The 26,604-nt window shown below is 35.7% G+C and overlaps 1 protein-coding gene across 11 annotated transcripts in view; it reads left to right on the top strand.

Annotated features, from left to right (window-relative positions):
* The window catches only part of ARFIP1 (ARF interacting protein 1), a 43,749-nt gene that overhangs the window by 2,706 nt on the left and 14,439 nt on the right, over window positions 1–26,604 (top strand). For 2 of the 11 annotated variants that reach the window (XM_074866655.1, XM_074866656.1), the window contains exons 2-7: window positions 1,781–1,860; window positions 6,279–6,380; window positions 15,722–15,836; window positions 18,531–18,626; window positions 20,007–20,116; window positions 24,278–24,499. In XM_074866655.1, the coding sequence (XP_074722756.1) occupies window positions 1,783–1,860; window positions 6,279–6,380; window positions 15,722–15,836; window positions 18,531–18,626; window positions 20,007–20,116; window positions 24,278–24,499 (723 nt within the window). In that variant the 5' untranslated portion in view covers window positions 1,781–1,782. Of the gene's footprint in view, window positions 1–1,752; window positions 1,861–5,170; window positions 5,389–6,278; window positions 6,381–15,721; window positions 15,837–18,530; window positions 18,627–20,006; window positions 20,117–24,277; window positions 24,500–26,604 lie in introns of those variants that run through there. The other 9 variants (XM_074866661.1, XM_074866662.1, XM_074866660.1 and 6 more) reach the window with 8 other exon arrangements.

Raw genomic sequence — 26,604 nt, 5'->3', positions numbered from 1 at the left:
TTTTTTTGCTATAGAGGCAGTTGTCAGAGAATTCTGTAGTTAAACTAGAATGTGCAGTTAAACTTTTTACAAAAGTCACCTTTAATCTACAGTTTTCCCCTTCTCATGTTTTAAAGTTGGTCAGTGAGATCTTGCAGAGCTGTGTTGCAGGAAAAGAATACTATACAAAAAATTGGTGGGGGGGAGATTGTAACAAAAATGGTGAATTACTTTGGATTTTAAAAAATTAATTATCTTTATGCAGTGTCTTCTACATGGGTTTCTGAGATGCTTCACGCCTTTAGATTAGATTATTAAGAATTCTTAAGGCTATCAAGAAAATATTTTTGCTCCTTATAGCATTTTATAGTTTTAAACAGCGTTACCATCGTATGTAAGTTTGTATGTGAGGTACAAACATAACTCCAGGATCACTAATGTGGTAAAACTGAGGTACAGATTGTCTTAACCAAGACTGAACTACAAGATGAATTTAGTTGCTTCTTTAATCAGCAGAACAAAGAAATCACTCTTCTAGTCCATAATGGACATTTTTTATCTACTCGGAAATAAGCTGATAAGCATGGAGGTTGTTTTCAAGCAGAAGTTTGGACAGGACTGTGTGGAAAAACAGCACCTCTCCTGGATGAGTTTTTGTATTCAAAAGTACTACAGAAAATTCAAAAAGATATATAAAGAAGTTATATTTCTTTCTTAATTACTTTGAGAGGAAGTTTGTATTGGTTGGAGAAAAAATCCAACTTCATTCAGTGATAGCCCCGAATGAATTGTTTTTCTGGAGAAAATCTCTTATGTGTTTGGTTTTCCAAAGTAAAGTAATAGGTTATCCAGTGTAATATGATCTAGATGATTCAGTTTCTCAGCCTTTGTGTCCTTATTTTATTTCCTTTGTCATGCGAGCTGCTTACCTTATTAATTATTTGCTTTAATTAAAATGTCTTATAGCTTAGGAAATTGGAATACAATATAAATAGTGATCTCCTTATAATTTTTCTTAAACTGATACGTGGCAGAACATGTGTAAAATTATGCAAGACTTAATGAACTGAAGTCATGTGTGATTGATTATACTCAGTACTGGCAGACTGCTTAATTTTTAATGATTGGTTTTCTCCTCTCAAACAGCTGAGTGAATTGCAGTGTCACCTGTAGTTACCAGCTATTCGAAATCAAATTTAGATACTTTTCTTATTTAAGCTATATTAGGTGTGCAACTTATCTCTCACGATCACTATACTGACAGAGTTGATTTCTTGCGCATGTGCTTAGTGTTACCAACTTTCTTTCCCTCTGTATGTAATTTTTTTTGAGAATTAAAGGAAGGAGATTCTGTTTCTAGTTAGGCATAACAGACTGAACAGTTTACTAGGTTCCAGTGGCTTAGCATCAATATAAACTTGCAAAACTTGTATAAATCTCACATCTTAACAAAATGGTGACCTTTGCCAATGGTAGAATACAGTCAGTGTGTTGTTGCAGGTGATAGTAAATATCAGCCTAAGAGGCTTGTTTGTCTTCCTGGGTTTTATGTTGCAAGCTTAGCCATCTGTGCAGGCAGGGTTGCTTTGGCAATGGAAGCTTATGCTAGACTGTATTCCCAGTCTTCGTTAGATTTTGGAGAGCTGAAGACCTGGCCACCATCAAAAGAGGGAAGTTTCTCTTTGCTTTAGCAGAACTTGTAAAAGAAATGTTTTCTGAAAGCCTACTTCAGTTTCTTTAAGGTGCAACATCCATCTCCTTTCACACCAATTAATGCATGCCAAACCTATTTTATTTTCAGGTATGTCAGAACACAGCAGTGAATCCACAACACTTGATGAGTCTCATCCAGCTGCAGAAGAGGTCCAGTCTGACTCTGAGGTGATTGGGTGATAGTTATATTAGTGTAAAATCAACCAATCCCAGCAACAGTTTCAGACTGCCAAAAATTCTGATAAACATAGCACAGTGAAAGTAGTATGGGGATATGAGTTCATGCACATTATCTTGAATGGGTGGAGTTGGTTTTGAGACACTATTAAGAACAATCCAATTAACTCATAGCAAAGGGTTACTTCAACCAGTAGTCTATTGCTGTGCTGCGGTATTTTTTTTGTAAATTGAATAGATTTAGGCGTGGTAGGGTTGGAAGTGTATAAGTCCTGCAGGAAGAAAGGGTCGGTATTTAACAGGCAGCAATCTTTGTGTAACCTCACTGTAACAAGGTATTCTACCTGCTGCTGGAGTGGTGAATCTTTTTTTTCTTGGGAGCAGATACACTGTGTACCTTCTTTGTGGAGAAGTCTGACTTCTAAAATTATGAACAAATTCCTGAGGTTCCCAGTCATATTTAGCCAATCAAATTAGTTTGGGAGGCTGTTTCAGAAAAGGTAGATGTAAAAAAGAAATGTAAATGTTTCCCTGACTGTTCTAGAGTAGGAATGGAAAAAGGTGATGCTGACTTTATCACAATTAGAGATTCAGTGCCAGTGAATTGTTTTTAAACTTCTAATAAAAATGTAACAGTGATTCCACAGATATTTAGCATATCTCAAAATCTGATATTTGTAAACAGAGATGAGTGAAGAAAATCGTGATTAAGTTAGATAAAAATATATTCATCATTTAATAAATAAAATGTCCAGCTGAAACGTCATGATTTTCTGTAGTGCTTATGTCATTCATGCCTAATACATCAATACAAATTTAAAAACTACATCATTAAGCTGATGCTGTGGCCAAGAGCCTGTGGTCCTTCATTCTCAGTAGTTTCTTACTGCATTATTACCCACTCTGTTTCATAGGCACAAGTGTTGGAGCTCTGTGATGAACTGTTCTGGAGAACTGATTTGAGTGGAAAAATTACCCATCCCCTTTTCGGGCATAGGTCACCTTCTTTTAACCTGCAGGTTTCTGCGATCTTGTTTGCTGAATAAATACATTGTTCTGGCCCAGGGAAGAGGTGGGAGAATGGGGAAGGCTGATGGAGGAGAAGAGTTAGGGGTAAAGGGCAGAAAAATGGTCAAGGACTTGTTGTTCTTGGCAGCAGTGCCAGCTTAGGCTGTTTACTAAAATGCAGGTGGTGATTTCTTGTTATGACTGAGCCAAATTAGCAGTTTATCCCACTTCCCTTTTTTCAGCTGCTCATTTCATGACTTTGGTGCTTGTCTGACCTCATTGCAAACTATATCAACTCACTGAAACTGTGGAAAATTAACGCAGTGAAAAGCTCTATCTATTGCCAGGCTCGTGAGTTGAGTGTGTTTACTGTGCAGTCAGGTGAATGGTTGGGAGATGGGACACTGTGGGGCTCACAGTGAGGACTGGAAAAGCTGAGTGGTGAAACATCCTCCTTTCAGCAATGGAAAATGGTGTTATAGTTCAGACGTAACATGAAACTGAAGTTAGCAAGTAATTTTTTGCTTTCTCTGAACTTGATACATAGCTCTGGCTCAAGTAGGAATACCTAAAAAATACACAAATTGCAAATTGCTTCTAGGTCACCTTAGATTTCAGAAGTTGTCCAGAGAAGCTGATGAATTTTTGTTTTCCAATATATGTATTTACTAGACACATATATGCATATACGTGCACTTGTATACCTCTGAATAAATGCACAAACATATATCAGTGTACAATATTAGCAAAATTGTTTGAGATTCTTGATGAAAAACAACCAAGCCAAGTATTTGTTTCACCTTTAATTAAATTTGGAGATACAGTTTTGTTTGTGATCCCTGCCAAATGAAGTGTATCCCCTGACAGTACAGGACTTCCCCTTGATGCTGTGTTTTCTGACAATTTGCAGAAAGAACAGCAAAAATAGTTATGTTAGCCTATGCTAACATTTCAGTATTGTGCAGGTAGCTGTGACAGGCCAAGCATTTTGAAAAATACCTTGCTTTACCACGTCAAGTGGGAGTATAGTTTCTAGCAGTCTTGGAGTTTAAGCAGATGTGAGATTTAGAGCAAGCTTAAGAAGCTTGAGCTATTGGACAGATTTCCTAAATTAAATTCTAATGTGGCAGGTAACTAGAACATTTGATCTAATGGTGCACAGCAGCTCCCTGTGAGGAGCAGGGAGTTGGACTCAATCCTTATTGGTCCCTTGCAACTTGAGATATTCTATGAAATGAAACACATTACTGTTTTGAAAGTACTTGTAAAATAAACACAGACGTTTTGGTGTTCTTCAGTATTTTCATTTACTTAAAGGCTATGAGTTTTGAGTTTGTTCTGTTGTATGAAGTATGACCCAAAAAAAAGCTGTTCTGTGTTCTAGTTGTGGGTGAAGACTGGACTATGTGGAGAATTTGGTATGTTAGGCCAATGTGAATATATGGCATGTGAGCTATTCCTTCCCAGTGCTGAAAGAAGGCACTTACTGGATCCTAAATGAGAGGGACTGATGGGGTAGGTTAGTGTGTTATAAATTCAAGAAAAAGTGGCTTTATAGCACACTCACTTTTTCTTAAATGATTTGAAATAGGTTCTCTGTATTTCAAATTTTTTTAAAAGCTGTGCCTAAATGTTTAGCTTCTCATTTAGGGAAGTGTTTCATAAAGCCCTATTTTTGAATGAGTAGCTTTCAATTCAGTTTTGAGAAGTCAGTGGTAGAGAAAGTCTTGGTCCTCAAAAGGAGAAAACATATCCCCTCAGATGGTACTTTATGAGTGTGCATCCATGGATTGTAGTTCACCTGTATGGTTCTTAGAGTGGCTTGTCCTTGTCCTTTTTCTTTCTTTTCTCTGTGTGGGTAGAAGGCAGAATTTAATCAGAACTCAATGGACTTATGGTAGTGTTTTATGCTGCTAATTGAAGAAGCTTATTAGACTTTTCAGAAATCAGATTTTGTAGATACCAAATAAAGTTCGAGTAGTGAGCTCTGCTTCAGAAGACCAGCAGAGGTCAAGACTCAGTAATTTAGAATCTTTGGAAGAAGTTATGGTAATACAGCTTTGAAAGCCATCTGGAGTTGGAGGAGCATATGTTTATTGGAGCCCACAGGCTAGTTAGAAAAAAAGCTTGGGAAGCCTTAAAGCTTACTAATGTAAATGAAGGGGTGATAGGTGAAAGTGGGGGAAATATTAGTAATGGGATATGACAGAAGACATTGGCAATTCAGAATGATGGAGGTGATCCTGAGTAAGTACCAGTAATATCTTTGTGTTCTATGGATATCTTGTAAAAGCTTCATGTGTAGTTGGAGAAGCTGCTGCGGTACTTCAGCCTGATCTCAGACTGGGACTCTTCCTGACCCTTTGACTGAAAAGAGCTGGTTCAGTTTGATGATTTAGGAGCTTTAAGAGAAGAAAGCACCTATTCTCAAGTACCCATTGATGGTATACCATGTCTTGCCAGTCTTGCACAGGTGCATGGGCTGGTTTGAAGTCTTCTGACAACTTTTATGTAAGTAATTGAACAAACACTGCTTCAGTTGTGTGTTGATTTTCATAATGTTTACACTTTAGCTGACTAATGTCTTACAGAGTTAAGGGTAGCTTTTTGAGTTTCTTTTAGTTTTGGAGAGTGTTAGGGTGCCATTCCCTCTTCAGGTGCTTGTAAACAGTGTGCATTTCTTCTGGGAATGTCTCTTCTAGGTTATACCTTAGGCCGTTATTGAAAGCAGTGGTTTCACAGCTGCTGCTACGGTTCATAATGCAGCTGCATTTTGAAGCTGACTTTGATTCTTGAATTGCATTGGTGCTTATAAGTTCTTGTTTCTGCATTTCACTTTAGATTTACTGCTGACTGAATGAGTTGCATACCAACAGTTTAGTCAGAAGGTGGCACTGTATTATGATAAAATGGAAGCAAGTTAAACAAAAGTTTGGAATCATTACTTTTCTTTTTGTAACACATGATTAAACTCATTGCACTTTTCCAATATTTCTTGCTTATCGTTAGCTGGTACAATTTTTTTAGTCAAGCTCATCTTTTTTATAGTTTGAGCTACATAAACTAAGGGTCAAGTGTGCATAGAAAATACTTGTCTGGCCCCACATGTCTCATTTGTGTCTGACAACACTCCACCTCCCCGTATAAATGGGTTAAATTTTAGTATTTCTTTTCTCTTAGATCTTGAAGCTTTAAATTCCTTCTCTCTGAGCTGTGCTAGCATATTAATGCAATTTGGGTATGTGATTAAATGAATGTATGCAGACCTAGTATATCAGAAAATTACCAATAGGAGTTTGAAATAAAATCAACTGTTATGAAACCTATACATCAAGTATTTTCATATCGATTACTCATAGGAAATTTAAGACAATGCTAACCTTTTTCTTCTTATACTATAGGAAGGTGCAATGGCTCAAGAGTCTCCCAAAAATTCAGCAGCAGAAATTCCTGTGACTAGCAATGGACAGCTGGAAGATTCTCACGAGCACAGCTTTAACAGGGTAAGACTTTTTTTTTGCTGTCTAACAAGGTACCATTATCAGAAATGCTGAAGTTACAATGCAATGCACAGCAGACTTCACTTGACATAGTTTTCTAGAGCGTTAATGGAAAAACTCCTTTGAAGCTGAGAAATTATTATTAAAGTTGACATAGCATAATGTGATTGCACGTTGCAATCATCTTTTTTATATAAAAAAAATGTTAGTAGTGACAAATATTTCTGAACATGAAATAGTGTAAAGAATTGGGTGCTCTAATGCACAAATGTATATGCTTCTACGTTCTTGTCTTTGATCTTTGAGGATGCTGATTTTAATCCAACAATTTTATTCATAAAACAAGATTACAATCATGTTCAAAATATGATACTTAACAGGTCCTGTGAATTCAAGATAACAAATCCTAAATTTTTTATGAAGAAGTGTCATATTGTTTGAGGCAAGCTACTTCTAAGGGGTATTAAGTTTGGAGGCAACATGCCTAAAAGTAAGGAAAGATAGTCACATTCTGATTTGAAGTTGTAAACAGGAGAAAAGTAACTTTTCTTGTGTTGAAACTGAAAAATTATTACTGTATTGCTGTCTGCTATATAGATGATATGTATCAGAACCAATCTTATTTGTTGTATGTTGAGAAAAAGTTATACTTCCATTATCATCTCTATGCAATCTTGATTTTTTTTTCCCTTAACCTTGACATATTTATTCAGTTCTTCTTGTTTGGCTGTCCAGCAGAGGGTGCTATGGTATAAGTTTATGGAATTTGGGGTTGATGTTCTTTTTATTTTGATTTTCAGTTGGAAAGGTGAAGACTAGTTAGTTATCCACATTTATTTGATATCTATTGAGACTTTTAAGGAAATCTCTAAGCTTTAACAGTCCCATGCTGACTTGTAGTGCAGGATTATTTCTAAAAGAAATACTGAGGAGAACTTCAAAATTTCATTCCTCCCTACTAAAATGCTGATTAGAGGGGGGAACCTTCATGAGTTTAAAAACAAATTACATAAACATCCTGAATACTAGTAAAATAAGCATCTGCCTAATTTTGTCTTCTGGTTTTAGCTTTAATGGAAAAACTCCTTCAAAGCTGATAAATTGTTGTTAAAGTTGACTAAAATAACCAAAGCAGATACTGTACACTGCGATAACTTTTTTGTATGAAAGGTATATTAATAGTGTCAAATTTTTTCTGAATGTTAAATAGTGTAAGGTATTGGGTGCTCTGTAATGCACAATCAAGTATATACATTTCCAATTCTTGATTCTAAGCCTTGAGGATACTGATTTTTAATCCAGCAATTTTATTCATAAAATGAGAAACCAGCATTTAAATATATATATTAAAATATAGTTTTAAACATGTGTTTATTATATTATCATTATAAATAAAAAGGTTATTTAAATATGCTAAAAATATGTATGAAAATATTAAAAATTAAAATACATCCTTGAAAGCAACATCTGAGACCATTTGACTATGATTGCAGAGTATAGTGAGCATGGCTGTAAAAAAGTATAAAACTTCATGAGATGGAAGTGCATCCATATTAGAGGTCTTATTAAAAAATACTGGGCTTATTACTGGGCATTTTTTTCTACTTCCCCTGAACAGGCCATGACTATTTTTTTTATGAGTAGCACTGCAACGAGGGAAGGCTTCTTAAGATTTGTCATTCAACTAAGATTTACCGGTAACATAACGTAAAAATTACAACAGTGTTTAATGAAATAAAGATAAAAGTAAATTTTGATAAAGATGTACCTATGTTTAGGAAGAACAATAAATATACACCTTGAAGTGGTAATGAATTTGGGTTCACCTGGAAGTAGAGAAACAGATTTACTATTTTTAAGCCTGATAACCTTGATGCTGCTGTGACTTGATTGCTGTCCAAGTTATCTTTTCCTCACATAATAATTGTTTCTTCAGTATAGTGCATCCAGTACTTAGTCACAATAAACAGAACTTGCACTCTTGTTGACTGGGTCAGAGCCCTTGTTCAGTCAAAATATCATCACCATTTTCTATGGAAAGTTGAAATGATAAGGTGTTTTTTGTCTATGGCCACATAGAAAAGTTGAAGTAGGTTTTTGCTGGCATGCTAATTATTTTGCTGGCTTGGAGTCAACTATATTTCAAAAATTCCACAAAAATGGGTCAAATATTTGGTTGAGTTGCAGAAAATTTATACTATGCGAGCACAGTTGAGTCTGCTGCTGTAATTATTTTCACAATGCTTATTCTGAGATCAATGAAGTGCACTTCAAATATTTTTTTGAACTGTCTTGTACAAGTTAACACCTGCATGTGTGACCTAAAGTCAGAATATGTGATAATCGGGGCTTCTCATAAACAAAACAAAGAAAATAAGCTTCTTGGAATTAACATCTAGGTCTGTTTACTAATCTGTTGGTCTCAAATTCTAATATTTAGCTTCTATTCATCTTGCTTTGTGTTTGTTATTTCTAATGCTTAATGCTATACTTTCTCTTTTTTTCCTTGCCAGGTAATTTTTTGTTTTAATCTAAAGCAATATGCACTGCACCACAATTTCTTTGCCGGGTTTTCAGGGGTCTTTTTTCCTATTGACTTACAGAAATGACAGGCCAAGTCCTGATTTTTAGGGGGTTGCTTTAGAAAGGGTCAAGAAACCATTACCACTTTAAGTTGTACTGTTACCACAGTGCTTGGTAAGAGTATGTGACCACAGTAACATTTAGAGCACTCAAACTCCAATATAGTGATTTCACTTACACCTTCTTGGGAAGCTGTGGAACAAGGTTATTTTAGTTTCTTGTTTTCTTATTGTTACTATCAGGGAGTCATTCATTTAGACATTGTACAATTCAGATGTAAACAGTAAAACATAATTTATTCTGCATTTTTTGTTTGGTCTTCTGCAGCTATTTTGCAACAAACACTTGAGCAGCTTTGATTGTATGTTTTTGATAGACTGAGTAAAGGGGTAGTTGTACAACCTTTTCTTCAGGGTTCTTTAATTACAAAACTAAACTTTCCTCTAGGCTCGTGTTCTATTTAGCACTTCCATCAGACCTCATCCATAAGCTGCTCAGGCATAAAAATTCACATTTATTTTCCACTAAATGCAGTATTTGTATGTACTCAAGCATGAGAAGCATTTCGTTTTGCAAGGCAATGCAGTGCAGATGTATTTACCTGGAAATGACAAGTAGGGCCGCTCCTTCTTTGAAGAAAAATGCTGTTAGTTTTGCAGAACATCAGACAACATAGATTACCATAATGTCATTTCAGAAGGAAGCATATTAGTTCCAGTCTTGTGGGAATGTGATATAGCTATACTTGATGCATCTTGGTTCCTTATGTTTAAAAAAAATTAATCAAAAGCATATTTATAAGGCAACTTAAATAAGTGTTTGCCTAACTGTAAAGTCTCATTCAGAAATATGCTGCTACATTCTAATTCTGTCCTGATTGTAATAATAAGAGATGCCTGTGGAATTCTGACGAGTTTTGTCTTGCCTGTATGATGGATGGAAACTTTTTTTAACTAAAAAAGGCTGTAGCTTCAGTCATTGTTGGATGAAATGTCTAATATCCTTTCATCATGAAAAAACTTGACCCAGTGTTTTTGAGCTGTCCAAGCCCTGTTGGAACTCACTTAAGCTTTAAAAACTTGGTGTATAGAACTGTTTCCCAATGCTTGGGTGTTTGTTAGTCCATCTTAGTATCAGAAGACTCCAGCATTTCCTAATCAAACGTATTTTTGTTACTACTTTGTACAAGAAAACTTAGCATACAAAAAAGTCATGCTGGTTTATGTTCTTCACTGATTTATTTCACTTATCCCTGACTTCTAGAACACAGTTGTCCTCCCATGCTATTATAATTATGTGATTGGAATAGTGGTGTTTTAATGTCACTAAAGGGATTGGGAGCTGCGGGCTGTGGGAAGGAGTGAGGAGGTTCCTAATTCAGTAATGTGCCATATAGTGTGAAAGCTGCATAGGAATAAATTAAATTAATCAAAAAACCTGTAAAGGTATCCAGGCAGCTGTAAGCTATTTGTTAGTTTTAAACTATTGTAAAAAATCTATATGAAGTTTTTACCAGTCTGAGTCTCTGAAATTGTTGTTCCAGTTGTTTCCTTTCATTATCAGTATAGACTCTCTCCTCCTGGCTCTTTTTGTACTCTTATGGGGACAAAACTGTTCTTAAACAAGTGTCTATAATACCAGTAATAAACTATAGGCTGCAAAAGAAAAATGATAAATTAATTTTCTTGTGAGTCTTCAATTTATCTTACTAGAATTATGAAATAAGCTCTGGGATCTGATGAATCCGAGTGCATGTGTTCAGTATCTTGTTCTATAATTTATTGCCTGACTGCACAAATAGATAAGGTCAATTCTTTTTTGTCTTTTGCTTTCTGAAAAAAAAAAAATGCCGGCCTTGTCACGTGTGTTCTACCTGAAACATCTGAGTTCATCTCTTAGGTCTTGCTATGTTGACTGGCATAGTTAGATTTTACTTTGGGCAATTATCTTTTAATTAATGTAGACTGATACAAAATATATTTCTGTGTGTCAGATCTAGAAAACTGTTTTTAGGAGATGAAACAAAAAAGACCATTTTTTTCTTTTTGTTGCCAAATGGTCTGCTTCATACAGTCTTAAAAACCAAAATATGAATGTTAGTGGTGAAAGTAGAAGGGAAACTAATTTAAAACTGGATTGTAGTGTGACATTAGGTAAGTCAAAAGGGATGTAGTGGAAGAAAGGGTCTTCTGAGTGAAAAGCACTGTATTGGAGAATAAAAGAAATGTGTCAATCCATGTTGTTTGCCACTTCAGCATAGAATAAAGCCTTCAGCTCTCCTCCCATTTATTTTTATGCTTGAATTTGTATTGATGTGAGGGTCTAGTGGCTTAATTCACACAAAATAGGAGCTGAGTGATAGGGCAAAGAGAAGAAAATGCTGAATATGTACAAGGAGCTCCACTTGCACACAAATTAGGGTAAGAAGTTAAAGTTCAGAGCCTATCTTACTGGATAGATGTTATGTTTATCTACATAATATTTTGTTTCATGGAACTTGTAATCTTTAAAACTTTAAACTGTGAACTTTATAGTAAGATGTGTTGCAAATTCTTCCTGAAGGCAAGTGAACTAGCTAGTGATGTGTGTTTTTTAAAATACCTTTATTCAAGGTAGTAAAGGCAAGTAAAACCGTATCTGTTAAGCTTACTGTGGTACTAAGCAAAAGATAATGCTTAGTCATGCACTAATAACAGACTGACATAACTAAGCAATTAATACAATGTTGTCTGCTTACTTGTTCCTTAGGGTCTATTAAGGGTCTACAAAGTAAGCAAGGGTCTACTTTGTGAGTGTCTACTGAGTGGAAACTGACTTAGTATGAAGTGAGTTAGTACTAAGTTTGTCTACTAAGTTGACACCTAAGTGTCTACTAAGCAAGCACTAAGTAGTAACTAAGGTTGCTTTAACTAGTAGAGGAACAATACAGTTCTGGTATCTTTCCTATCTTCATTTTAGAATATGATGGATAGCATGGATGGGAAGTATCTTTTTGGAAATAGTGTTGTAATTCAGCCAACATTCCTTCATGAGCATGTGTTCTGAGTGACTTTGCTGTGTCTACTGTCTCAACAGGATTGATATGTCAACAATTCATACTGGTTCATCTAGATGATCTGTATAATAAACTGATTGATTTCTCTGTTAGTCATGTAAATAAAGCTAACCTTACTAAAATATGTTTAGCTTAATATGGTGATTTAAACTAATTAAAATGGGATTTTAACAAAGGTTTGAAGTGGCTTAAATGCTCTATACAATAGAGGGTTGCACTGTCTTGACTAGACCTAATTAAGCTACTGCAGCTGTTCTGTGTACCTGTATTTCATGCTTTTGCTTCTTCGAGCCTTCAGCATGCTAAATGGCTGAGAATGGGATGGGTAGTCTGACCTTTTGACTACTGGGGAATCTTCTGAGTTGTAGGGTTTTTATACCTCTAGCTCTGTGTCTCAGTGAAATTACAGTATTAAAATACTTCTGCTAGGTGATAATTTCATAAACATGCAATGGTTTTCAGCATCATACAATTAAAAATTATGAATGAAGCATCTTTTTTTTGAGATGGTGATAGCTTAACAGATTTGTGGTTTTGAAATGTATCAGCAGCTTTTGATGAAGTCCTAAAGGCTGGATTTCCCTTTTACAAAGAAGGCGGGAAATCACAAATTTGAAAGCAGATCATCACAATCTTCCTCTTAGCTAGAAGAGCAATACGTAGTCAAAATGTAATCACCTTATTGTAGTAGGGAAATCTGTCCTCACTTCCCGTGTTGTAACAGCAAACCTACATTTGGTGGGAACAGAAAAGAAAGCTACTTATGTTGCCTTCTTACCACTCTAAAATCTCCTTAAGTACTGTCATACCTTCTCTTAAAGGTGAAGTTTTGTGCACGTCTTTTCTTGCTCTAAGGCTCTTTCTAAATTATCCTTCTTTGTAAATTATTGAAGGAATAAATTGCTTTGTCAGAAGGATTACAGATTTTTGGGTAGCTTTTTTGTTTATCTACACTTGTGTGGGAAAAAAAACCCAACAAACAACAACAAACCAAACCCCCAAAACAACCAACCAACCCCCCAAAACAACAAGCACAATCAGTTGCAATAGTGATGTGTTAAAAATTGAAGTTTACATGCAGAAGTGTGTCTCCACTGAACAGTAACTTGCGTGTCTATAAACAACAAAAAGGTAGTGTTTTGATGATCACTGACTTTTTGATGACAATTCCAGTCATAAATATTTTCGGTATAAATCAACAAATGGTAAATCTTTCTTTTAAATTCATATTCAAGAATATCTTTCCTCAGCAGGGTATATTTCAACTGGTTAATATAGGTGTTTAGAAACAGGTTTGAATGCAGTTCTTTGCACCGAACTTTGCCTTTTAGCCAATAAAAAAAAAGTGTATATCTCTTTGAACAAATATGCATTTGTGTACATATACATGCTTATGTATATATTTATGTAAAAAACCCTGATGTGTATATATACACAATTGTAGATCTTAATAATTTTCATGATCCAAATATCAGGTTATTTAAAAGAAGGATGTGTTGTAATATTCTGATTTATTTAACTCTGTAGTTTGTTCAGCCTGTGTTTAGCTGAAAATTAGAATTAAGTTGAATGTACAAAGTAGTACAATTGCTTAAGTTTATATCTAAACTTTCGACTTTACTAAGCAGATGTATCTTAACCTTAAATACAGATGATTGCTTAGATTCCTATTGCGAACATGCTTAAGCAGGTTAGCTGTCTACATTTGTTTGGCTACAGATTTAGATATTTCTGAAAACTATACAATGTGCCAAGGTGCCTTCAGGGGGGAAAAAAAAAATTGATGCCATGTCCATTTTGTTAAATCAGTGCATCTTCTCTGCAATCTGGTTATTCTTTTTCAAGTCTCTCTGCTTTTTCATCTCCTAGTGACTTGCTACATTTTGAGTTAAATGGACTCTGTCTATTAGCTAAACTAAGTTGAAGCAAAGGCTTTCCAGCATACCACCAACTGCGAGTACTTAAATGGAAGCACCAGTGTTAAGTCAGTTGTGAAGACTGAAAACAGTATGTATCCAATGTTGTGATATGCTTAATTGTGAGATCAGGTTCTGCATGCGACTACTATTTGTTGTTCATGCTGTTTATTTTTCCTTTTTTTGTATAATGCTTTGGATATACAAATATAGCATAATCTATTATTAAATAGCCAGTTCATGCGAGTCAAAGTATGGCCATAGGAATTGGTTACTCTGATTGCAGTAACATCCCGGTTTTCAATGTCAACAAGACTTCTGTTCTTCTGGAATTTGTATGTTTGTAGCTCTTCCTTTTTTCTTCTTCCTGGGAGTTTGTCTTAAACTAAAGACAACTAACTAAATCTGTGGGGACATGATCCAAAGCCACTTCTTGACAGTCTGAGCCTCTAGGCAGTATCATTCTTATGCACTAGGTTGCTTCTGGTTTGTGGATCGAATGGCTACAGTCACATGTCAAACATGGATTGGATTTTAAAGGTTGTGTTTTCGTTGTAATTAGAAGCATTGCATATATAATAAATAGTTACTGCATGTGTCCAGACACTGACATCTTAGAGTTATGTAGTTTTTCCCTGCAAATTTCATTATTGCTCCTTTATCTTTTTTGCCTCTGTATGGAAGCAGAGGGGATGCAAAAGAGTACCCAACCCCAGAAACTGCCAGTTTTCCAATTTCTTGATGCTTATTTTTTGTAAGTGTATTTTACCTTTTTGCTTTCACTTTCAGAGTAGATTTTCACCCACTTTGTACTTTTACAAATTAGTCGTTTTAAATTGCTTTGAATACCTGAACGTTTTTTAAAGCACTAAGTGTATTCCATAACATCAGAGGCTTAAACTTCAACCAGATGGCTGGAAATGTAGTCCAGGAAACCTTTGGGAGCTATTTGTAGGGGTGGATAAGATAGTAAAAATGGGCAGTAGGACAGTATGTGTTTGAATTCATAGTTCAGGCCTGCATTTGGTTTCTGTGAAGACTTCAGTTGCCTGAAAGTTGGTTGTAGTAGTTAATCTCAAAAGGTAAACAAGGTGTCACGTCCCTTTTGAGAGCTAGATCTCAGATGATTTTAAATCGATGAGTTTCAAAAGCAAACAGAAGTAAATAGCAAATTTGTGCTGTGAGCACTTGTGATATAGAGTAGATGCTCAGAAAGAAGCTGTTGAAGTAATGCCTTTCTGGATATTTCTCCCATGTCAAATATTAAAGAAATTTCATGTGCTATTTGTAGAAATTAAGAATGCTGTGAATCTTAAAGCTATTTCTTGCTTAGAGTTAATTTTTTTTTAATCTTTAACATTGTGATAGTTGCTTCCACAGATTTTTGGTTTGTAAAATGTTGTCTGCTTAGTCTTAGATCATTCTGTACCCCTGTCAGTTTTTAACTGGAAACATTATTAAACTGATATGGCTGTTTGGACCAGCTTCAGACTACTTAACATGATGTTGTGGGCCACAATTTTGGTAACTGCTGCTCTAGGAGATGCCATTCTAGTTGTTCATCAATATAAAAAAAATATAGAATAAATGCACAGGCTGTACTTACAGTGTTTCTCATTCATTTCTGTTTTATTTGTGCATCGCAGTAGAATGCTGTGATACCAGTGACGACATTCCAGGCTAAAGGCAGAATTGCCTGAGAGCTGCTGAAATTGCATTATAATACTTTTGAGTCACTTCTATCTTTTTTTTAAACATTAATTTTCCATTTTTATTCAAATATTTTGAAGGATTTGAAACGTTCGTTACCAGTTGGACTTGGACTTTCTGAAACCAAAATAACATCTCATGGCTTTGACAGCACCAAAGAGGGAGTCATTGAGGCAGGACCATTTCCAGGTAAAGGTAACTGCTTTTTGTGTCTTTATTTCTCAATTTAAAATCTTCATGCATATTTTTGTGTGGCCAGGAACACAATGTTCTGTAGCCGCTTTGAGCATTTTGGTGTAAATGTACACATTGAGATGTGCATTAGTGACAACCTGTTTTATCTTCTCTGGTAGCTGAGTTGTTAAAAAAGAGAATATATGCTACACTTTTATCTGTCAAGGGACTAGTGGAGACTAGTGGTAAATTGGTCTGCATTCACAGGAAAGGAAGTCCTTGAGCACCTTGAAATGATGTCAGACTGAGGAATATTACTATTAAATTTCATTGACGTTTTCTTTAAATGTTGCAGGTATTGTTTTGATTTGAAATATAAGTGAAGAGTTATTTATTTCTTGATACACAGTTCACTTACCTGGAGCAGATGAGTGAGTGGAATTCTTCTTTGCCTCTGAGATTTGTGTCTCCTTCTTTGTTATAGTGCATATATTACTTTAATGTATTGTTAGGAATGATAATGGTTTGGGTCTCTTTTCCCTAGTACTATCTAATGAAACAGTCTCCACATATTTTCTCAGCACAGAGTTGTGGTTGTTTATAGCATAAGGATTTTAGCTAATATTTAATTCACTATGCAAATATTAATGTATGTTTTAAAGAATCTAAGCTGGTATTAAACAATGAGAAATACAAAGTGATAAACAAGCCAGTAATGTCAGTGTTTCCCATCTGTCTAAGAACAAGAGTGTGCCACGATATAGTATGTGAAAGTGATATTTTAATGAATTTTTAATATTTTAATGAATAGCTTTGACAACTTCTGAATTTGAAAGGTTTGAAATGATCAGCTGTGAAAATAAGTCCCTTTGTGGTCATAAATTTAACTTACATTTTGCTTCATTTCCTGTTTGGTAAAATTCTCTGCTTATGAAAACAGTGATTCACATGCTGTACTTTCATATATTACAAAGTGAATGCTGTGGTTTCTTTAAGTCTTTGAAATTGTCAAAATATCTAGGTAAAACCGGGCAGATGGCAAACTGCTCACCGTTCTTGCGTTTTTGTATTCTATTAGCAGGATAACTGTTGCAGCTGGTAAGTGCGTTAGCTGATAAGGGAAGAAGTGTCTTAAGATGTGTTTCAAGATACAGTAATATGTTTGAAATCCAAATGTTCTGTGGAAAGTTATGTACACAAATGATGAGCTTTGGACATGTAATTTTTAACACTGTAGATATCACAGTTTTTCTATATTTTCTTCAGGTTTTTTGTAATTCTTTAAATCAGGGAGAGAGAGAAATGGTAGAAACTAAGGCTTCACATGAAACTATGGACAGAAGTAGAATGATTGCCCTATTTCTAAATATTCTATCTTCTGAGTGTCCTTATTGGGGCTTCATTTTTGAATGCAAAGTAGACAATACTGGAGGGGAAGAGCTTTTAGGATTTGGGAGGATGTTGAATGATGAAGCATGCATAAGGCTGCATTAATACTCTGTCAAATGATAAGGGTTTTTTTTAAACTGCTTGTCTTGGCTCGCTTGCTGAAGTGATTCAGTCTTTAGGCCTTTAGCAGGATCTTGCAGTCAAAATTTTATGCCTGGATGAATCCAGTTGCAGCTCTTACGCAATGTATCGCTACAGAAGGACACAGCAAGTGAGCTATCTTTTAATATCATCTTTTCTGTGCAGTTGGATCCAAATCATTGGATTTGCATACGTTGTGTTAGTAGTGCTCTGTAGTATGTTTAAAAGACAAGAGCTGATTGTTGATTCTGTTACTTTAAGTGGTATTTTTGGTGTTACTGGTAACTGAATTCGGTTGAAACTGCTAGAGTTTAGGTTTGATTTCCCTTCTCCCCAGCACAGTCAGCCCTGAAGTATCTTGGAATTTCTCAGCAAAAGCAATAAAAGCTGCCACCACCACCCCCCCCCATATGATGGTTACTCATCACTACAGAGAGATAGCTAATTTGTTTGGTTTTTAAATCCTGAAAATTTCATAAGAATGCCACTTCACATCTATGTGGTACGAAAGAGTGGCAAAACTCTGAAAAGCATAATCCTAAAACAGCTTGGAGAACATACATGGTGCAGGTTATTTGAAGTTGGGTTTGTTGGTTTGTTTTTTTTTTTTCAAAGAGAACAAGCAAGTGCTGTAAAATCTTTCTTTTGGGAGGGAGATTACACACCTTAACAGCTAATAGCTCATATGATCTTCAGAATAGCTTATTGTTGTGTGTTTACACAGATGTAGGAGTAGATGTTAATCAGGTATATCTGAAATCTTACTTCACCCCTTAATGCTGTGAGTACCATTCAGTGACAGAGCAGAGTGAAATCTACCTAGACCTCAAAAAGTTTTCAGTAGTGGAAGCTGTATATAACAATCTTTCGTGGAATTTTCGGTTGATAGTATATACTTTACTGAAGCTCTTAGTTGTATTTACTCTCACAAAAAGAAGTTTGGCATCATGACATAGAGAAAAAGATTAAATCATGAAAACTTGGAGTAGTTCACATGAACAGCTGCACGTCTTAAAAAGCATTTCCATCAGAAATTCCAGCAACTTTTCTGTGAATGCTTCTATTTATTGTGTTGCTGAAGCAAATGTTTCTTTGTTTTTGAGAAAAACCTACCTGTGTAAAAGTGCACATTGTCTTCTAAGGGGAGAGGATGGATTTTCATGGTTAAATATGTCCCCTTTTCAGGTTCCTCAGCATCACCCAAATCATCTGTTATATCTCCTAGCAGTGCAGCAGCTAGCAGACTGGCTGGACAAGGTTGTGATTTAATTATTCCCACAGGTATCATAGCACTGAATGGATAACGCCCTTGTCTCTGCTGACACTGTACTAACTCCTCTGTGTCTCTAATATTTTACTGTTAGTTGGAAATATAACTTCTGGGTTTTTTTGGTGGCTCTCATTTCTGGCTTTTAACAGTTCACAAAGTAACCTCCGCTTCCCTTTCTGTATGCTGCTTTTTGCTCCATAGAATTTAAAAAATAATTACCAAATATTAATAATAACAAAGAGTAGCTAAAATGGGAGTAACCAAAATCTTTTATTTAGGTTAAAGCTGAAACTTTTGATGTTTTTTGCCAAAATGATCATGTATTCCAGTAGAATAGAGTATGAGGTGGCCATTAGGAATTCACAACACCCAAACTGGGCTTTGCCACTTGACTCATTTTGTGCCTATGGGCAAATTACTTAACATCTTTGTCTGTTTCCTCCTATATAAAAGGAGAAAGCCTATTCAGTTACCTCATAAGGGTGTTGAGAGGATTAATTACTTAATGTTTGCGCAGCATTTTGAAGACGTAAAGAACATAGTAGAGCTTGATGCTAAAGGAGTATCTTGAGGCATCTGTATAGACTTTTTTCCAAACTCTTATTTATATAAATAACTTGGCAAGACTAAGGTGACTGTAAGTAGCAGCAGGGATTAGAGTTGGTCTAAATTGTACATGAGTAAATAAAAACGTTGCTTAAAAAGTGATAGTGCTTTGCAATTCTTACTATTTATGACACTTGGAAATATTTTTGCAAAATTAAAACTTAGAATCCACATGATATCTCATACTAGCTGGAGAATGCTAAGTATTAGCAATTAATATGTGGTGATTTGCCCTAGATATTTTAATTTGTTGCTTAAATGGTTTTCGTTGCTGTTTTTATACTGGTGGTTAATTAGTCCTAATACAATGAGCTAATAAAGCTGAAATAATTTAAATATTGGCTGAACGCATCTTCTGGAAAGGATGACGTTCACTGGAAAAGTTGTACTCTGTGACAACAGTTTTTATATGCTGATAATTTTCATTTAATGGTCTGCAGGTTGTAAACAGTCTTTTAGATTGACTAAATCCAAGAGGGTGTTCAACTGTTAGAATTTTAAAACACAGATTAAGTAATAAACTGTTTTAAGGTTGGTTAGTAAAACTCCTTGCATTCAGGTAAGCTTTATTCAGTTTACTCCTACATGAAGTACTGAGAGATATACGCACTTCGTATCAGTTTAAAAATAATTCTTTATGGAATTGATTTTGAAAATCAGCACATTCATCTGAAGTTCTTACTGTCACCTTGCTCTGCTTTTGCATGCACAAATGTTCCATACCTGGCATTAATCCCTTAAAACAAAAGTGAAGGCCTTGAAGATTTGCTTTGTGTCTGACATAGGGGGCAGAGCTCAACAGAAGAGTGGACCCGTTGTGTTAGCAGATGAAGTAAAGAATCCAGCAATGGAAAAATTGGAATTGGTGAGAAAGTGGAGCCTAAACACTTACAAGGTATGCAGACATATATTTGTGTGTGTGTGTGTATGTATTCTAGAAATGAGCTTGCTACTAGATTGGACTAAAGCTTTCGAAGTATTGTACTGTGGTATGAAAGTAATCTGTTGTTGCAGCGAGCGTAAGCAAGAGAAGGCTTAATTGTCTTCCAAGTGTAGCATTCTTTGTAAGCCTTCTTAAATCCCTGGTTTTCATTGGAAAATCTTTCATAGGCTATTATTGATTTAATGAGGTAAAGAATGTGTTCCTTTTCTAATGCCCCCTCCAACATACAGAATGTACAGGTTTCAGCACCAATGCTTCTAATTAAATCTTTGCTATCTTTCAGTTGATTGCTGATACAATAAAATTTTATCTGATGGGAAAAAGTCAGGCCTATCTACAAGTTCCATACTTGTTAATTGCTATTCTGATGGTTTTGTTCTGTCTTGGCTGATTGTTCTTTCTTAGTGTTGGAATTGTTGCTTCAATTCATGTGTGTTTTACTCTTATATGATGCTTTGTCATCAATTGGGATTTGATGAAATTAAAATAATAACAAAAGAATAAAGAAAAGGTGCTTAAAGCCAGACCAGTTAGCTAGACTTTTTAATGACTCTCGTTAAAAAGCCATAAGGTGAGGAACAATTGTCAGGGAATACATTACTGTTAGGAGTTTCAAAGAAAGACCAGTTTTGAAAAACAGCTTTTTGTTATGCCTGCAACTTAAATGACAGCGGTCTGGACAGGTGGGTTGTGCATCAGTGGGATCTACATCAGACCCTGAAGAAATGAAGAATCTGTGGAAACCACTTCCCTGGTAAAACAGAGATCTGAATTCCTCTAGTGTTCTTAACTCCAGAAAAGGACTTCCTCCCCAGTGAGGATGGGAAGCAGGGATGAAGAAGTTCTATCCACTGGTAAACACTTACACTGCTGTTTGTGTTAGAATCGGAAGTTAGGCTTTTTTGGAGGAGTAGGATTGTTCAGAGAGACCTTATGAATTCATTTGGAGTTGAGGGAGTATTACGCAAATGTCCCTGGAGATGCCATACATTTGAAAACACTTTATGTGTCAGCTAGATACAAAAAGCATATTGAATTTGATTAAGGACAGTGTTTCAGTTTGTGGACATACTGGCTTGCTTTGGTTCCCCTGGGAACCATGGGAACCCCTGGGTCCCATGGGAACCCCTGGGTCATGGGAAGAAGTCTCCTCCTTATCTTGTAATAACTAACTTGATCATAGGTTAGAAGATGCAAGAAATAAAGGTCAGGAGTAAATCGTTAGTGGAGGGAGGTCAGCAGCTGAAATGTATGCTATTCAATGTGCCAGACATTAATCAAGAAGTGGAGTTAGTGGTGTAACTTGCAGTTAGGAAGTTCTTTAGGAATCAGAAGTGAGTAGTTTGTCATGGTGTCTGTATCAGGAGTTGTAAAATCTAAGTTATTGGATATGTTCAGAAGTCATACCCATCTGTGAAGAGATGATCAAGTATGCTTCCATATATTTTGAGTACCTCGGGGGTTTTTTGTCCGGTATGCATTTCTGAATGAGATACAGTTGCTTTTATTGTCTCCCACTTTTTTTTCTGTTTTAAGAAACTGTTTTCAGTTGAAAATCACAGGAGGTTAAAGCTGCTCTTTTGTATAGCCTAACCATGAATTTTCGTAGACTGCGTTTAACTTTTTCCCATAATTTATAACTTGATAAGATTATTCTGTTGCCTTTGCAGCTACTGTTGCTCTTCACTCCAATCTTATGCTCACTAGTAATCATGAGTCAGCATCAGAAGAAAGTGCTGTTCTTTCCATAATCTAGCAGCAAGAGTTTTTTCTGTTCTGTGCCCTTCCCCTGCCTCCCCCTTTGGATGAGAAAGGAGTTCTCAGTTTAGCAAAAAGACATAGGCACGAGAAAGTTGTGACTCTTCTTGACTTTCAGCAATTCTAATGAAAAGTTTTATCTTTTTGTTTTTCATATAACTTCTTAAACTTTGAGGAAAAAAACTCAATATACTTGTTTTACAAGCCTCTCTAATACTAGGCTACTATTGGAACATTTATTTGAGACATGTCTAGCAATGTCTGTTGGTATTTTAACATGTGCAATTTAAAATACATTTCTCTGAAATGTAATTTGGTGGTTTTTCTTTGATAGAGTTGTTTTTCTTAAATTTTGCCTCGTGTGACTTCTTTTTGAAGAGTGTGATCTTATTCAGGACAGTATTCTTTTTAGATACTCTTTTAGAACAAAGCAAAATGGAATTAATGTGTGGAATTTCCTCCATTTGCTAGTGAGAATGTACAGCAACTTGTGTGTCTGTACTAGTCTGCTTAGAACCAGAGTAAATCAAAATAGATAGGTGCATCTTCTTTCTCAATTATTCCTGTTCAGTCTCAGTGTTCAACTTTAGCTACATCTCAGTCTAACGAAGTATGCAGTGTAAGTCTTTCCAGTTACTTGTTTTTCATCACTTGTCATTGCTGGGGTTTTTTAGGTGTTTTGCTGTAGCTTCTGAAGCAAATACTCTTTGATTGAAAATAACTCCTTCCTTTAATTTATTCTTGCTGCCAAAAATTTTGCCTTCTGTGGTTCAGATTTTTCTCTTGCATTTCCATAAGGGTGTGTGTGTGTCTGTCTCAGCTTTTTTGGAAAACAGCTAAAATTTATCCATTAATTCCATAGTTCCTAGTGAAATGCTTATTTATGTTCTGACCACACTCATTGCTAAGCTGTATTTTGCAATTTCTGTTGCAGACTTTGGTAGTAAAGTTGTATTCTGTGTTGATATGATTTGTTATGCTCTCCCAAACTTCTCCATTCTTGACAGACAAAATGTCTGCTGTGCTCTTTCTTGTTAATTAGTTGAATCTAATGAAGTAGCCCGAATAGTCTGTACCTTCCAATCTAAAGGTTATGAGTTATGACCAACTCGTTCTGCTTGATCATTCTCGAGTCTTTCCAGTCTTTGTCTATTAAATTTAGAAAGGACATAAAACTTGTAGCAGGTTAAATGTGTATCTCCTTTGGATATAGTGAAGACTGGATTAAACTAAAGTCCTCGAATTTCCCAGGAAACCCTGGGAAATCCAGTGCTGTAATCTATTTGGGGAACGTGATACAAGTCGGGCTTGGGCATTATTTCACCTAGCAAAACAGCAGCTTTGCACTTAGGTTAAGTCCCTTCAGAGTAGTTGTGGCCTTGACTACTAACTACATTTCCTTGTAATTCTGTTTCTAGCAGTAATTCTTCATATGTGTAACTTGGTTATGTCTTCACCTCTTGGGCCCGCAGATTAAGTTCAAGTAACTTACTGTAACAGCTAATAATTCCTGCTTTCCGTAGATAAATTGTATGGTTTTGGTATACATCTGCTTTGCAAATGGCTTCTCCTGTGTTTCAGTCAAGGGAAACCCCAGCGTACATCCTGGGATGCTCACTGCCAAGTTGCGCTCAAATCTCTGACAGAGAAGGTGTCACAGATAAGTGGAATGTGATAGCAGCCAGAGCTGTCACAGCCATTTGCTGGGTGAAAGTGTCTACAGCCTTGTAAAGCACGTTTTCTGTGTTAATGAACTGCAAATCTGTTAAGAATTTGACTTGTGATAGAAAAGAAATCGTAAGTCTTTGAGACAATCAGCTCCATTTTATAGATGTGTAAATAATGAGAAATGCATTTTAGTAGTTTTACACATTTCTTGGTAGGAATTTCCAGTGTCCCAGTCAGCTTTAAAAAACATAATATGAATGATCTGGAATTGGATAGTTGGTAGACAAAGCCCAAAGATAACTAGATATTTTTATGCAGAAGTAGTAATACTCCCATTAACTGACTTTAATGCAGTGGACTAAGTTGCTTCTTTTAACTTAATGAGATTCACCAAACCTAAAAAGAGATAAGTGTTCTTTTACTTGAGAAACAATTAGTTATGCTCTTGATTTGTTAACTTGAATATTCATCTTGGTAGGAGTTGAGACTTGTCCAGCTGTTCTTGCTGAGTCCTGATAAACTTCTAAGGAGTGTGTTGTTTTTTCAGTTTGTTGTGCAAACTTATATTGGGAGGGGTGATTGTGAAAGAATTGTGTGTAATTATACGTCCCTTGAAGCTGAAAATGGGTGTATGCTGTGTTGTCTTGAGTATACTTGATTCTTTATAATTTAATTTTCCCCCCCCAGTGTACACGTCAGATCATCTCTGAAAAATTGGGTCGTGGCTCAAGAACAGTAGATCTGGAACTAGAAGCTCAAATAGATATATTGAGAGATAACAAAAAAAAATATGAAAATATCTTGAGACTGGCACAGACGCTATCCACACAACTCTTCCAGATGGTACATACCCAAAGGCAACTTGGAGATGCATTTGCTGACCTGAGTTTGAAATCATTGGAACTTCATGTAAGACTTTTTGGTGTTAAAAAATAAAATGGCAGAGATGAAGATAAGCCTAATTGACTCGTGTGGGGAATATAGTAGTTAGCAGCTACTTTTCTAAACATTGTAGTTAACAGTATATTACAAACTCCTTGTGTTAAAAGCTTATGTAATTCACAACTGTAGGAAATTATTGAAATTACTGTAGTTCTTTATTGTTTTTTAAATGTTTGCCTTTAGTTGATGGTTGGACTCAAGAACCAACAACTTTCCTTTGTATAGAAAATGTATTTTACTATTAATTTTGCTTCTAATGAAATGTCATCAAAGTGTTCCAGAGTGTTAACGTCATTTCAATTACAGGATGTCTTTGGGGAATACGCCTGGGAGTAAGTAGAATAGGGCACATTACTTCACTTGTGCACATTGAATATGAGTAAATTATTTTTCTGTAGCATATTTAAGCATTGAGATTTCATCTCAAAGTCTTGTTTTAATCAGAATCTTGCTGCTAATAGGACTATATTATGTTGTTTTGCGTTTCTGAGCAAGAGAGGTAATCTTTAGATATCTGCATTTGGGTTATTATGATTCCTTGGTTTAGAAGTTTATGTAACACTGGCACTTTTTGTTGCTGATATTAAAACTGCTGTAAAGAGAAGGTGGATGTTGCATACAAAACATAGTAGCTGGCTTGCTTCTGCATTGATTGTTCTGTACTTCCGAAGTTAAAGCAGTTTCATACTGCTACTGATCCTTTGGAAAACCAGTATTAAGGGGCTTAATGATTCCCTAAAACATAGCTGCTGAAACAGCCCAAATTATCTCTGTGATTATTAAACTTAACCTCTGTCTGTTTATTTTTCCCTTTTCATGACTGTCTGTTAAGGGAGGAGGTGAAGTTCATAGATGCGGAGAGGAATCTTAACTGATCGGTAGCTGAAAAAAATTTGAGACTCCTGCACTGGAGTACAGGAATTTTTAATATTGCAGTCTGACAGATGAAAATCTGTGAAAGTAGAACACTTCTAGCAGCTAAGAAATGAAATAATCTGCTAAAAGACATTTTTAATAACCAGTTTACTCTTAACACAAATACAGACATGTGGTTTGTGGCAGAACTTAGCGATTGTTGTGAAGTATGTGCTGAAGCTGGATGTTTCTTCTGAAACGTGGATTAAATTTGGCATCATGCTCTTGTTTAATGAATGCCTTTTTTTTTTTTTTTTTCCGTGAGTAGCTTGTAACTTCTAATGCTGTTCTTCCACGTTCTTTCAGCATCTTGTACTGCTCTTGGAATCTGTTTCAGTCATTCATCTCTTGTGTAGATTATTGAATGGGGATGCTGATGAAAATCAAATAAAGGTTTCTGCTGCTGTAATAAAAGTTACCTGACCTTCGCCTCTTGGAGACTTGCCTGATGTTTGTCTCTTTCCTCTTTGTGTTTCCCTGTTGTTTAATCTGTACCATATTACTATCTGTAGCCTGGCCTACTCTTCTTGGATGTTTGGATAGCATTGTTGCCTCTAAAGAGACTAAAGTCTAGTGCAAGACTAAAAGTAAAGTTTCTGAACAGTTAGTCTTTAATGTTTAATGTGATAACAGTATATAAGTTAAAAAAAAATCAAAACCCACACCAGTTCTTAAGGTAATATTATTTTATACATGATAACAAAATGACATCTCAGTGTGGTATCTACAGAGGTATTACTTAATGTGAATGTTTTGCTGTTTTGCTTTTGGATACAAAGATAACTGCTGGTTCCAGGCTCACGCGCCTCCGATTATATAGACAGATGAATTCCAATTTTAATTGATCTGTGCATAGAGTATGAACTGAGTTTAAACTCTTGATACAGAAAGGATTTCCTGCCTTGTTTCATAAGAGGCATCCACAGACGTCATGGACAAAACTCAAAAAGTTTTTATATGAAACTGTATGAACCAATCAGTAGAAAGATAGTTTTGGTGGCTAGCATGTTTCTTAGTACTGCAAGCCACTGCAGTCCCATCCTTCTTACCCCCTGCCTTTGAATTGTTAGTGTTGCTCACGTGGGTTTGCAGTGATCTGGGTAATTGCAGTCTTGCCTGCAGGAGGGAAAAGAGATGGGACTAAACACTGCTGAAAA

This window comes from Strix uralensis, chromosome 4 (genome assembly GCF_047716275.1).
Source record: "Strix uralensis isolate ZFMK-TIS-50842 chromosome 4, bStrUra1, whole genome shotgun sequence".
Taxonomy (NCBI): Eukaryota; Metazoa; Chordata; class Aves; order Strigiformes; family Strigidae; genus Strix; species Strix uralensis.
Note: the sequence above shows the minus strand (reverse complement) of the source record. Positions and strands in the feature narration are given on the sequence as shown.